General features: G+C 36.8%; 1 protein-coding gene and 1 non-coding gene across 2 annotated transcripts; both read right to left on the reverse strand.

The window, feature by feature from the left end:
* Positions 1-955: 955 nt before the first annotated feature.
* On the reverse strand, positions 956-1,027 carry TRNAQ-CUG (transfer RNA glutamine (anticodon CUG)). The gene has a single exon. It is a non-coding gene; the product is annotated as a tRNA-Gln (tRNA).
* Positions 1,028-4,396: 3,369 nt separating this feature from the next.
* On the reverse strand, positions 4,397-5,635 carry LOC138895543 (uncharacterized). The gene is made up of 2 exons (XM_070180243.1): positions 5,374-5,635; positions 4,397-4,998 (listed from the first exon to the last, which is right to left on the reverse strand). The coding sequence occupies exons 1-2, from the start codon at positions 5,633-5,635 to the stop codon at positions 4,397-4,399; spliced, it is 864 nt and encodes a 287-aa protein (XP_070036344.1).
* Between the last annotated feature and the right edge of the window lie 9,413 nt (positions 5,636-15,048).

Below are 15,048 nucleotides of genomic sequence, written 5' to 3' on the forward strand. Positions count from 1 at the left end.
CAGACTCAAACATATATCATTTATTAAGGCGATCCAGTTAAATGTAATTAGCAGTGATATCATTTCTCCATGGGTATGCGAGGCTTTGTATGGGGTGCATGTGAATTAATGTACTGCAATCTTGTTAACATATTGAGTAATCAATACAATCAGTTTACTTCTATTGCTCATTTCTTATTTCCGGTGATTCACTTAGCTGCCGTTTTCAAGGTGTTCTGTCATCGAACTTTTTGGTTGAGCTATATCATCTTTCAGTCTTCGTCATGTGTGTACACTCCTCTCTTTCCTTTATTTTGACACTTATCGCTTATGGAAGATAAATTAAAGTTATTAAACTAATTTCACAACTAAATCATTCGATATTAATTTTAAGTTGAAGTTTCAAAAGTCAGAAGCAATGCGAGAAAGTGATGGAATAGACTTTGAGGTCCTAGCTAAGGCAAGTTAAGTTTCAATATGAAGAAATGATAAGTGAAACACTTATAGAGGGAGTAGATTGCGAACATCTCAGTAATACTACCATTGTTTGTGTTTATAGAATGAAGTTTAAACATATGAGGTAACGAACTAAAAACTACTTTTAGGAGTCATCATTGAGCACAATGTATTTTCTGATCGTTTCTCCCGAATCTGAAGATGACTTCCATTAGCGTTCTAACATTACTTTATCAATTGACGTCTAGTTGGTTTTCTATAGGTAGGAGTTCATAAGAAACTACAAGAGTTGACTATTATTATACTGAAGCATATATGTTCAAGAATTACTTATGAGTAGTTGACTATTAGGTTATCAACTGAGTGCCACGGAATGTCAAATATCATGAACGAGCTATCCTTTTTTTACTTTTGTTATCAGTAATAAAGAACTACATATACCAGAAAGGAGGAATGGAGTAGCAGGAAATAGAGGATAACGGAATGAGGCTTCAAAAAGGTAAAAAGAAGCAAAACGGAAAGGTCCCACCGAGATTTGAACTCGGGTTACTGGATTCAGAGTCCAATGTCCTGACCACTAGACCATGGGACCTTGCTGATCTTTCCCTTAAATAAAACTAATTTCACAGGTAATTTATTACCAAGAAGTTATAAAATATCTTAAATCGATGATATCGTAATAGTTCATTATTTTCTTCTTGAAGGAAACAAGGGAAAGATAAAAAGGAGGGAGGTTTATCAATTCAACATTACCCTTTGGATTAGGGCCTATTTTGAGGACCCGAATATTCCGGTAGGTTGTAATGTAAAACACAAAATCAGGAGAGAAGGAATGTAGTTGTTTGGTCTCTATCAACTCTTTGTGGCCTCTAACACTCTAATTTCCACGTGTTAAAGTTATTGATGAGCCTATATTGATAGTTGAAACGTCGTGATACATACATACATACATATACATATATATATATATGTAATAACTTTTTTTGTTATGGGATTCCAGAAAAGCCCACGCTCCTACTGCGTTACTAATCACATAAGAATATGAGGATGATAAAGGTTATTTTGGAGTTATGCCTATTCAATTGCAAGATTAGAGTGTTTAAACTTTTGGATTTAAAAAATGACATTTGAATCCCTCCTATTTTTTTCCTTCCTTTTGTTGTATTTATTGTAATGAATCCCTAAATGGAATTTTTACATTCCTATATACTATTTGAAACTTTATTACCCTCCCAATTCAAGTTTCAATTTAATTACATCCTATATACAAATTTACCAATTATATACACTTTAGGAATTAAATGAGCATCCCTTTAATTAGGAATCAATTATTTTTCATCCTTATTCTCTCTCCCTCCTGCGTGCTCTCTCTCTCTCTCTCTCTCTCTCTCTCTCTATTGAGTATTGTTGCAAACAATTGGAAATTCTCTCTACGTCTCTCTCTATCTCTCAATCCCTAATTCCAATAATATAGAGCAAAGAAAAAGAGAGCAACAATTCCACCATTGACAGTCATTAAAAAGTTTTGAAGCTTTGAATTCGAATTTGAATTTTCAAAAATCATTATTTGTTTGGATTGGGTGTTGTTGCAAACAATTGAAATATTGTTTAGAGTTTATATCTCAATTTTGAGGGTGTTTTGGTGAAGATTAGACTTGATTTTGATTGAATTTCAGATTGAAACTAGAAGAAGAAGAAGAAGACATGATATATATTATACTTACGAAATTGTAGTAAAGTTGTAGGTAAATTATATTCTGTTGTTTATATATATATAATTTAAATATTGTATGAAAGTTGAACAATATTGCATAAAATTTATATTTAAGTTGTATGATATTGTAGTTGTATATAATTGGGTAGAAATAATGTATGAAAGTTGTAGATAAGTTGTATAATATATAATTAGTTATATAAAATTTTGTTTTTACTATGTATAAATCAGATACAAAATATACAAAAGACATATTGTATAAAATTTGTATAAAAATTATATTTAAGTGGTATGATATTGTAGTTGTATATAACGGGGTAGAAATAATGTGCGAAAGTTGTAAATAAATTGTAGATAAGTTGTATAATATATAATTAGTTGTATGAAAAAGGTTCACATTGATATTAGAAAAATAAATTTGAGTTAAACTAAAATAAATTTTCTAACTTTGAGTTGTTCGATTAATGACTTTCTATTACCTACACTAAGCTCAGTCACGGGATTTGACCGTTTGGTTTTCAATTTCGTCCTTGTTTCAATGTGAACCTTTTTCTCTGCCTCAAAAGGCGAAGGAGCAGGACTATCAACATCAGAACTTTTGCCAAAATTTCAAACGGTTTTCACAGGTAAAGAATACTACTACAGTAAATGTAACAAGTTCAGAGCAATTGACCAAACACTGAAACCTCTTGTGATTATTCTTTGATTTTTTTTCATGTTTGTGAGGTCATCTTCTTCTATAATAAATAAATATTTGTTCACTTTTTCTAATATTAATTTGTAACAAGAAAATAACTTTGAATAGTTTATTGAGTAGACACATTTGTTCATGGATCCCAAGGGTTCAAAGCAGTCGCAGGAGGGATCCCGTACCAATATTCCGGAGAGAAGAAAGAGAAGAGGAGAAAAAAAGGAAAATGGTGTAACTAAATCCCTTGATTGAAGGCACTAATAATGGATTGAGAGCCTTTTAAGGTAGAATGTATATATTTTGTAGATAAAACTTGTTTAGGTCAGATAATTAACTAAACATGGACATTTTTAATAATAAAATTTCAATTAATGTATAGGAACGAAAAAATTCCCAGGTTATATAAACCATTGCTGTTTATATATGATAGCTGAAACATCATTAATTTGACAAGCACAAAAGTTGTCATGCTCTGAAATGCAGCTAGAGCTTTAATTACGGGCTGGCATAATTCAATAACTTTGGCCAAAATGCTCTTATTCTAGAAAAGTTATCTTTTCTAGAATTTAAATGTAACAGTCCAACTCGTTAGTAATATTGTGTGTTCTGGGCTTAGGCCTTCACGGGTTTAAAATGCGTCGCTAGAGTCTAAGATCTGTTTACTTATATACCTAATATTTTTTCCGTGTTTTGTCGACGTGGGATTCACCTAAATTCACACTAAAACTCAGAAATTCAAGTTGCTGGATCCGCCTTTAAATTCATGAGAATATTTGTTAGTAAATCCTTTTCACCCTACCAAACCTACAATTACAATCAACATCAGTGTTGTTTTAGTTTGTCACAAACGAAAACTCACGATTTTAATATATCACCTTCCAGGAGTACCTCGAAGAAAAGGAAAGCTTCATGATTAATGATTTGTTTTCTAACACACCAATCAGTTTATTCATATTGTAAAAATAAACAGATTTACTTTATATCTATTTTTTTCTATCACTAATTACAATTTAATTGGATATAACAAGCTGCTTATTTTCTTTGATGGATAAGGATAACCAACACAAGACACATACGTACAAATGAAAAGAGGCTACTAAAGAAAGCAATAGGAGTAATAAGTATTGAACTTATCTTTTATGCCCAAATATCCCCTATTCAAAATCATTACTTTGTTATTTTTTTTTTTTGGAGGAAAAGATATAGGGTCAGTTTTATTCTTTTATTGCTGTAGGACCTATGTGTATGTGAAGGATTGAAATATCCCGAAGAATAATTTAGGCACAAAGCAAAAAATTCAACAAAGGTTATATAGAAGAAATTTATCAAATTAGGGAGAGAACGTGGTAGGAGGCTTTTTGACAACTCATAAACTCTTGAATCTCTCTACATGATTAAAAATATGTAGCAACACCCCTATTTATAATACTACAAATCAAATTTGACTAAACTAACAAAACTTATTCCAATATAAAATTAGTAAACAAATCTAACTAGACACAAATTATATAAACTACCAAATCCAAGATAACTTAGGAATACTAATTAATCTTGGTTTAATTTTCAACAGCCTCCCTTAAACCAAGATCTTCAAACTTGAGCGTGCCATGAATAACATCAAGCCTTATAGAAGTCAAGTACCTTAGACTCTTCATCAATTTCCTAAAATATGTAGCATCAACAAAATCACGAGTGCCATCTTTAGTCAACTTCAATTTATCTTGAATATTGCTCATATATAATTTGTCTTTACTCATGGTAAATCCCTTCAAAATATCATCAATATAATTTTCCTTTACTTTGAAATCATCTACTTCTCCAGTTGCCTTGCAGTTGGACTTGTACAACCATTCAACTCCAATTTGCCATTCTATAGGTTGTAGGGTAATGCCACCAATGGACATTTCGTCATGCTCCTTGAAACATGCAATCTCGAACAATGGCACGAAATTGATTGTATCTTCAATATCTATAATCATGTGTTCTGGTTCTAGATCGCAAGCTATTTCTGCCTCAATCTTAGGTAGATTGTTAGAAACTTTCTCTTGATGAACTATCTTGCTTCTTTCATTACTAGGTTCATCTTCAATACCATCAAATAATTTTTCTGTGAAACACCAACCACTTTTGGACGGGCATCCCTTGCAACCAAATCGTCCTTTTTAACAAGCGCAGAAATTTTTGACAGATCAATTTGAATATTATTTGACTTCTCTTCGCTTTCAATGGAATATCTATTACAACAAAAAGTTATATGTACTTTCTCTTCTTTTCTCCTCTATTTATGAATTTTGACCTTCTTGATTTATTTTCGCCATTATTTGTGTGCTTTCTTTTTCTTTTGGTTGATCATCATTTTCTTGCTATGCCTCATATGTCACCAGTTTCCTTTCTAAATAATTAAGTTTGAGAGTGCTAAGATCTTTGATAGCCCGAAGAATAATTTTTTTGTTGTTAAACTTTAAACTGAGAGACTGTAATATTTTTTTAATAATTTTAACTTCTTCCAATACTTCTCTATTGATCCTTAGACCATTGACTATATCTTCAATTCTTGTAAAACATTCTTTGACAGACTCTGTTAGTCTCATATAAGCCAACTCAAATTGACTCTTAAACTCTTGCAGTTTCTCCGTCTTCGTGTCAGCAACTCTTTGATATGACTTCACCAAGATTGTCCAAGTCTCCTTTGATGACTTTTCATGCAAAACTTTTTTAGATACATGCAATTCGATCTTGATGGCGAGATAGTAACGTGCCTTATAATCTAAATGTCTATTTTTCTCTAATTGCATAGTTTCTTCAGCCGTTAGTATTGTGCCTTCCGGGGTTCCATGAATCCTTCGTCAATGATGGACCATAATCCAATAGCTTTACAGAAATTCTTCTTATGTTGATATCAAGTTTCAGAATTATTTTTGCCATCAAACACAAAAACGGGACAATGAGGTAATAGAATATCCATATTTTTTTTGGATCTCCTACCGGCTTAAACATGATCTCATATAGGCTCTGATACCAATTTGAAGGAGTGAAATATCCCGAAGAATAATTTAGGCACAAGCAAAAAATTCAACAAAGGCTATATGGAAGAAATTTATCAAACTAGGGAGAGAATATGGTAGGAGGTTTTTTCACAACTCATAAACTCTAGAATCTCTCTACATCGTAACTACCTCTCCATGATTAAAAATAGGGAAAATGATCAAATATACCCCTATACTTTGATATATTGTTCATATTTACCCTCTGTTATACTATCGGGTCAAATCTACCCTCACCATTAGCAAAGTTTTCAAATTTACCCTCCAACCTAACGGAAATCCCCAAATCCCTTCTATTTAACGTAATTCTTCCTCACAAATCCGTCATCTCCTTCATGTGATACACCAAAGAAGAAAAAATATCCATATTATAGAAAATAGGAGTGTGGAGTTATAGCATAATTATTCCCCTTGTCTTTGGTTATGCTCAAACCATAAATGAAAGGCAGAATTCACAGTTTATGGGTATGTCTCCAACGGAATGAGGATGAGTGAAATACCGTAGATAATTTAAAAGATATTTATTTGATTCTTCAGGTGGTCGAAATGCATTCGCTTATGAAGTTGTTACTAATATTTACTATTTTTTATGGACTACAGGTATAACAAGGCCGTAAGTATCAATGTAAATGCATTTCCTTTTGGATTTGGATTTAGCACGTCATTTGGTGCAAATTTTGCTTGCGCATGCACTTCTGCATGAAATTTACGACATATGATTCTATAGTATTGTTTGAGAAATCCTAAATTAAATAATCTGTTTAAGTTTATGTCCAGCTTCAGAACATCCTTTCAAAGGAATATTTACTAGTATTCTCATGCCTGGAGGTGCCGAGTTTGTTAAGTCGTCCTGCTCTAAATAATCAAGTGGAACAAGAAATCAACTTGTCGAGGATATTTTCTTCTCTGGTAGAGTACACGTAGGGATAAATAAATTTGTGAGAAAAAATTGTAGTAAATAGAAGGAATTTGGAATTTTGGGGCTTTCCGTTAGATTAGAGGGTAAATTTAAAAACTTTGCTAATGATGAGGGTAGATTTGACCCGATAGTATAACAAAGCGTAAATGTGAATAATATATCAATGTAAAGGGGGAATATTTGGCCATTTTTCCTTTAAAATATGTAGCAACACCCCTATTTATAATACTACAAACCAAATTTGACTAAATTAACAAAACCTATTCCAATATGAACTCGGTAAACAAATCTAACTAGACACGAATTATATAAACTACCAAATCCTAGGCAACTTAGGAATACTAATTAATCTTGGTTTAATTTTCAACGGTATGCATCTGTAATTCGTCATTCGTTGCTCTTGCTTTCACATGTTAGTCGTTCATTTCTAGACCAAATTTCAAAAAGTAAAGTTGTGCCATAATTTATCCATGATAAATAACACTACAATTTATAAATTGGAGAAAACTGATCGCGTCCAAATGCACACCTCAAAAGAGGTATGAAACGACCGTTTGCAATTATAGAAACCCAGCTAAGAGTGGGGGTCAAATCCACAGGGAGCTAAGATGGGTGTTAGGGGTCTATATTTCAATGCACATGATTGAACTATCTAGATTGCACTTCCACCAAAAGATTGGGTTTCTATTTCTAATTTTACTCTATTGATTGCAAAATAAAGAAAGAAGAATAGAGATAATTGTTTTTGGGTTTTTTCCAAATTGATAAAAAGCCTAGGGTTGTGACCATTGCCTAGGTATTTGCCTAATGGGATAAAAATTTTAATGTTTGTTCTGTTGACTGAGGTGTATTATAGCTATCAATTCTAAATTACCCACTCAATACCTCTCGGTCAGAGAGTGATTTTGCCCAATTTGGCTTTCTCAAGACCAAATAGGTATCACACAAAACAATTGATAAAATCTCAAGTCGGGTTATTACTATCTCTAGGTTGAACCCTTTAATTGAGTTAATCAATCTCTTAATTGACCCAATTCCTTGTTAGCTAAGTTATCCTAGACTAGGTCTCTCTTTCTCAAGAAGAGACTAAGTCAAATAGGTATGAACTAATGTTTGCAACCATTAATTCAACAATTTAGGCATGAAATAAGCTAAATAATAAATACCCAATCATAAACAAGCACTAAATTAGATACCCATGAGGTTTATGCACTAGGGTTGGGTCACAACCCTAGTAAAAATCTAGCTACTCATACTTGGGTTTGAAAAAAATAGAGAAGAAAGACTAATTAAACTCATAATGAAAGCTTAAAATAATTAAATCTATTGTAAAATACACCAAAGCAAAGTAAACTTCCAAAAATGGCAAAGAAAAACGGCTATAGTAATTGTTGATGTTCAAAAACTTGACCTAATTTGTGAAACTAGTCTATTTATACAAGGCTGAAAATCTCAGACAAAAATACCTTTCGAGAGGTTCTGCGGCTGCACAATTCCATGTGCGGTCGCAGATTTCTTCATCTGATAGAAGCAGAAGTTCTGCGGCCACACAATTATGGACTGCGACTGCGAAGCAGCTTTTCTGCGGTCCGCAGATTTAGAACTGCTGCCGCAAGACAATCTTCTACGGTCCGAAATGTTAGGGTTGCGGCCTCAAGGCTATCTTCTGCGGCCGCACAAATATTGTGCGGTTCGCAATTCACTGAGGTCCTAGACTTGAAAATTTGCATACTCTCTGATCTTGAATCCTAGCCCAGATTTTGTGGCCGCACAATTCATGTGCGATCCACAATTTGCACAATTGTCTGCAGATTTTTCCCTCTTTGGTTGCGGCTGCAGAATTCCTTCTGCGGACCGCACATTTTATGCTTCTATGCCCCTTTATTGCCTTGTGCTTAGACTGCTCCTTTTTGAGTCGGATTTCATCTCGGGAGCCCAACTTCCAGAATTTCTGCAATTTTGTACAATTTTATTAGTTCCAGAAGCACAATTCAATGCTTTTAGACTAAAACAAAAGTTAAAAGGCGCTAATAAGTAGTCAAAATCCCTACTTATCAACTCCCCCAAACTTAAGTCTTTGCTTGTCTTCAAGCAAACAATGTAGTTCCCACCTCCAAAAGTTAAGGGTCATTTCAGCGAGTCGAAGGTGAGCCATACACACATCAGTTGAGACCAACAATTACCCACGCTACTTATGTATTATCAATAAGGCGACAAGTTAATCATTTGTGGACATATAGTTCTAGAGTGACATTTGAGCATCAAAAGTTAACTTTACTCATCAAGGACTCTTTCTCTATCATGTAGGTCATGGTGGATTCCAAACTCTTCCTCCTCTACTTTCCGGTTGCCTGGCTCACTACAAAATTTTAGCGCTCAATCCAAAGATTTATGAAAGGTTCACTCATCTCTCTCAAGAGAATGTCGCAAGTACGATTTCAAGTACCATAGGCTTGCCCCTCATATAGATCGCCACTAATGTATGCTCACTCGGCTTGAGATAAAATAGGACTTCTTTAGGGATGTAATGAAGGCTTTTGGATTAGGGTTGGATACAATATGGTTGAGTGGTTACACCTTTCCTTAAGCACTCCATTTTTAAAAAAAATTCTCGGCTCACACTTTGCCAATTCTTTGAGGTACTTTCTTTTCTTTGGGGAACTAGAGAGACTTAACATCATTCTTTCTTGATCATTACATTCATTTTCTTCCTCTTTGATTTCACCATGTTTGGGATCATTACCTCTCTTTGAATTCTTTCAAACCTTCCACTTATTCACTTTTCTTGCATTTTTCTTTTTGTTTTTTTCTTTTCTTGCCTTTCCTTCTCATCATTTCTTTTCTCTTTTTGTGCCTTGATACCTTTTTTAATTTCCTCGTCTCTCCCCCAAACTTACGTTTTTAGCCAATTATTTCACAAGAGTGTTAAAGAAAGCTTGGGTTCCAAGAGAGGGTCATGACAAAACAGGTAAAGGCTTGTAACATGGTTATCAAATGAGAAAGGCTCGAGGCTCAAATGGGTTGACTAGGGATAAAAATATTGGTAGGCAATAGAAAATTCAAACGGGTCAAGAAAAGCCTACAATCACTTCTTAAGCCAAGTAAAACTTAGGATTTTGCCTTGAAATACATTCAGGGCAAGTTCTAGACCTTTTGCGTGTACTTGGACTAGCAACAAAGTATCTCACCCCTCACACAACTGGATTGTTAAAAAAGATAGAGTCGAGGGCCCACAATGACCACATTCAATATTGAAAATCACTATGGTTCAATTAAACCACTCTATGGTTGCCAAAGTCAACACAAGAGTCACAAAGTCACTAACTAGAGCTATTTCTTTCAAAAACCTTGTTTCTAACCATAAGAACGTAATTATGTGTGTTGGTACCAAATGAAGCATGTTTGACTCTTCGAGCATGACTTAATTAGGTCTTTTTATTTATTACTACTACTATTATTACCTAAATACCAAAAACGGACTCATTCCCTTAAGAAGGTTGTCACGCCATCCATCGTTGGGACGAGTCACCCGGTTCACACAAAAACTACCTTTGGAAAGAACCGTGGTATTAAGAAAACCAAAGGCTTATTATCTACTACAACATAAAAGAAAGCTACTAAAACAAACAAAGAAGCTACTAATTGAAACTACAAACTAATAATGGAACAAAAAAGAAGCTAATAAACAAAAGCTACTGAATATACATAATGAGAGAAAAAGAAAGAATATATACAGAATTAGAACGAGAAAGAAAATAATATCAAGTTATTACATGCCAATTGTCTCAGAATGTACCAAATAAGATCAAATAAACTCCGCCCATCTAAAAAAAAATAAGCATTGTCCCCAATGCTTAACAAAATAAGAGTAAAAGAGGAAAAAGAGTGAAGAAAACTCCCTATGGCTCCTTGGACATCTTTGTGTCCACAGCAAGGTCACTACCTTCAGTATCATCTAACTGGATCTCATCATCCTCAGCTCTGGGTGTGACTGGGTTGGTGAACATCTGTCGCACTGCTTTGGCAGTGTCGGCAGCAGAGTCTGGCTCCTCAGACTGGCCAACTGGTACTACCGGTGCTGATGGTGTTGCAGGATCTGGGCCAGAAGGGCGTGGGTCAATCAGCTTGTCAAAAGGAATATCTCCGGCTGCGGAAAGCTTGGTAACCTGCCTTCGGAGCTTGTCCACAGATTTCTTACTGGCCTGGGAATTTCTCATCTTCTTTACTTCTTTGCCCAACTCGTCGATCACTGACCCGTGCTGTACCAAGGTAGCCATGATGGTGTTCTGGTTCTGTAGGAGCTTCTTCAATGTCTCCTCAACTGTCGGGGGAATCTGAGGTGCCTGAACTGTAGACTGTGCTGCAACAATACTGGATAGGTCAAACAACTTTACAGTGGCTGTCTATATTTAGTTGTTGAGGCTCGCCAATGTCTGGGAGACTCGCAACATAGAAAGTGGAGCAATATGCATAGGCACCGAATTCAAAGCCGAAGTGGAGACTGTGGCAGGAGTTGCAGAAGGGGCTGTGGATAATGATGGAGGCATAACTGCGGTACTAGAGGAAGGCTCAGCCGAAGTAGATGGAACATCAACTGCCTCCGCAACTACCGTCGCTGGCTCATCAAACTAGCATGTGGTGGTAGACGACTGACATTTTCTCTTGGGGTTGTTTACATCCATCAGTGAGTACAATGAGAAAGGCTCTTTTGGTTGTACCTTTGTATCATAATCCCTCGGCTCTACCCTCGCATCCGTGAGATACTCTGTAATAGTGTTGGGATACGGGTAAGGCGAGTCATCCTGCTGAGCAATGACTGAGATGTTGGCCGATATCATGACACCCACATTGATAGGGTACCCGGTCATGATCGAAGTTACTAGAACTGTGCGAGGGATCGGGAGATAGGTCTCATTTTGGCTCGGGTCCAGTCTGATGCAGACAAAGGTTTGCCACCCCTTTGCCTCAAAGCTCAAAGTGCTCCTATGAATAGGAACCCCTACTGTGATCCATGGCGGTGGTGGCCCAGGAGCTGCTAAAATCTCTGCTAACCAAGGTTGGGCCTCATCTCCCATTGCATACTTCTCTACATGTTCCGTCGGCTCAACATCTTTGAAATCCAAGTACGTGTTCAGAGCAGCTTGATCAAATCTCACATTCAGGATACGCATTTTGGTTACCTTTGTCCCCTTTTCACATTGGCGAAAAATTCTCGGACAAGATATTCCTTGGCATCCACCACACTCTGGGTGAACCACATCCACCCCTTGCGTTCCTTGAACTATCTCAGCACTGCCGGGGTTATATTTCTCCAAATCTTTCAACTAAAACTGCCGCTCAAGAGTAAGCGACCTCACTGGCCACCACTGACGGAAGCTGGTGAAGGCAGCCAAACTGACAAACTGATCCTCTCAAACCTCTTTCTTTTTTGTCCTTTTAAGGCCGGTAACTGTAGCATCTCCCCCTTTACCATCATCGGGGATGTACTGAATTGATGTCTCTGGTGCCTCAGGGATATGTGTAGTAGATGGCTCAGAAGCCTGACTAGCAGTTTTCGAACCTTTGCAAGTACTGTGTCATGATGATGACTCGTCCCTCAGTTGAAATCTCCCTGATGGCCTGGACTGTACTGCTGGTTGTTCCTGAATAGAGGTTGGGTTGCCCTCTGATACATCCCTAGATAGGGCGTATGAACTCGTCTCGGAGAGATCTGCACCTATCCCTCTCCAGGATGCTGTCTTTTTTTTGATATTATGCTGTTGGGCACTAGGTAAGGGTCTCTTGCCTCGTCCCCAAGAAGGTTCACCCCTTCCTTTCGAAGTGTCGCCTCTGCCTCTAGATCGAACCATTTTCTGTATCAAGCAAGGGCGATCATTAGGTACAATTCAAATTCAGACATACAATGAGATATGTACGGATACACCAGAAGACACAATGAGGAACACAGTTGAAACATGCTTGCACGATAAGTATCTGCATTCCGTATATTTTTCCTTGCAGTCGCAGATTGGGACTTGCAGACCATATAATTCTCTCTTGCGGCCGCAGATGTGAAGTGCGATCCGCACATTTTTCATTGCGGCCGCAACTTGTAAACCAAAAATATGCTAACTCTCCGATGACAGAGAATTGGCTGATGTGCGACCACAATCTGATTTCTACGGTCCGCACATTTTGTCTTGCGGCCGCACATTGAATCGCAAATATGTACACTTCTCTGAAGACGGTGAAATAGCTGTTTTGTGGCCGCAATGGAAATTCTGCGGTCCGCATAATTTTCCTTGCGGCCGTAGACCAATCGTTACTTAAGTTTCCCTAGACTCAACTTTTGCAGACCGCACAAATTTCTTGCGGCCGCAAAATTCAAACAATTACGAACAGGCCAGTATGACTAACTAGGTTTTGCAAATTATTTAGAAATTTTTGACATGGCAACAACATAAAAGCATGAAAACACATTTGCCCAGTCCCCAATAAGCAAGTATTAGATAACCCACAATATATTTACCCCCACATGGTTGTACAATTGAATTCTACTAATAAATGGCTTAAAATTTGACTAACAATCTAAAAATTAAAGAAGAAAAAAATTAACAATATTGTGAAGAATACCAAATGAAAGGGTGTGATGATTGATTGATCAAAGATGTTGTATGAATGCACATGTAAACTCAACAAGAAACTTCAAAAGATATGAATTTTTTTATGCTTAGAGAGGGAAAAGGGTAACAGTAGCCCTAGCCCTCTATTTATACGTTTCATGTTCTGAAGGGAGAGAAGAGCGAGTGTGGCCGCAGAATCTCAATTGTGGACCGCACTTTGTTACCTGGTGCTTCCATTGAGGTTTCCATCTGCGATCCGCAGAATGTTGTTTGCGGCTGCAGATTCCTTGTTGCGGCCGCAGATCGGCCATTTTTCTAACAGACAAACTTCAGAGATTTGGCATTTTCCACCTTCTATTTCCGCGGTCTGCAAGTTAATTATACGACTACAGAGTTGGTTTTGCTGCAGCAATTGTAAATGTACGGTCCGCACAATTTATTTGTGGTCCGCACATTTTTGCACACTTAGCTAGATTTCTATCCACCATTTCTGTAAGGCACACTCATCCCTGTAGCACTTCAAATCAAGTTAGCACAAAAATAACACCTAACTACAAAAGAAGAAAAGAAAAGAGAAAGAAACATTGGCTGCCTCCCAAGAAGCGCCTGATTTAACGTCGCGGGGCACGACGCAGAATACCATCAGTTGAAATGAATCACAGCCACGACGTGGCCATCTCCAACTTTTCCTAAATAGTTCTTCAACCGGCGACCATTGACTCGGAATACCTCATTGTTTTTGTTCTTCAAGTCCAATGCACCAAAAGACGTCACACCCACAATTTGAAAAGGACCACTCCATTTAGACTTTAGCTTTCCGGGAAACATCCTCAACCTCGAGTTGAACAACAATACGAGATCGCCCACCTTGAACTCTTTGTTCCAAATGTATTTTTCTTGAAGATATTTCATCTTTTCTTTGTACAAGGACGAACTTGCATAAGCATGATACCGGAACTCATCCAATTCATTCAAATGTACAACCCTCAAGTTAGCGGCTACATCCCAATCAAGATTCAACTTCTTTAGAGCCCACATGTCTTTGTGCTCATGTTCCACCAGAAGATGACAAGCTTTGCCAAACACCAATCGGTATGGCGACATTCCGATAGGTGTTTTTTAAGCCGTCCGATAAGCCCATAATACATTATCAAGCTTCTTGGACCAATCTGTCCGGTTAGCATTCGCTGTTTTGGACAAAATACTCTTTATCTCCAGGTTGGAGACTTCCACTTGTTCGCTAGCTTGTGGATGATAGGAAGTCTTGACTTTATGAGTAACACCATACTTGCTAAGTAAAGTGTCAAAAATCTTATTGCAAAAATGAGAGCCCCATCACTTATGATAGCCCGTGGAGTACCAAACCTTGTGAAAATATTTTTCTTCAAGAACTCCACCCACTTGTCGCCTCATTGTTAGGTGGAGCAATAGCCTTAACCCATTTAGACACATAATCAACCGCGACCAAGATGTAGGTGTTTCCACAAGAACTCACATGAATTCAATACCCCACACATCAAAGATATCAATCTCCAAAATTATAGTGAGAGGCATTTCATTGTTCTTCGAGATTCCACCGGTCCGTTGACATTCATCACATCTTTTCACTACATTACTTGCATCCTTGTAAAGAGTAGGCCAAT

The sequence above is a fragment of the Nicotiana tomentosiformis genome, chromosome 7 (assembly GCF_000390325.3).
Source record: "Nicotiana tomentosiformis chromosome 7, ASM39032v3, whole genome shotgun sequence".
Taxonomy (NCBI): Eukaryota; Viridiplantae; Streptophyta; class Magnoliopsida; order Solanales; family Solanaceae; genus Nicotiana; species Nicotiana tomentosiformis.

What these genes read in the sequence shown, in the direction of transcription:
- LOC138895543 (XM_070180243.1), bottom strand. Translation starts at nt 5,635, where the DNA reads ATGCAATTAGAGAAAAATAGACATTTAGATTATAAGGCACGTTACTAT. An exon ending in AATTGAAGATATAGTCAATG is followed by an intron (nt 4,999 to 5,373) that starts GTCTAAGGATCA and finishes CTTGTTAAAAAG; the next exon opens with GACGATTTGGTTGCAAGGGA.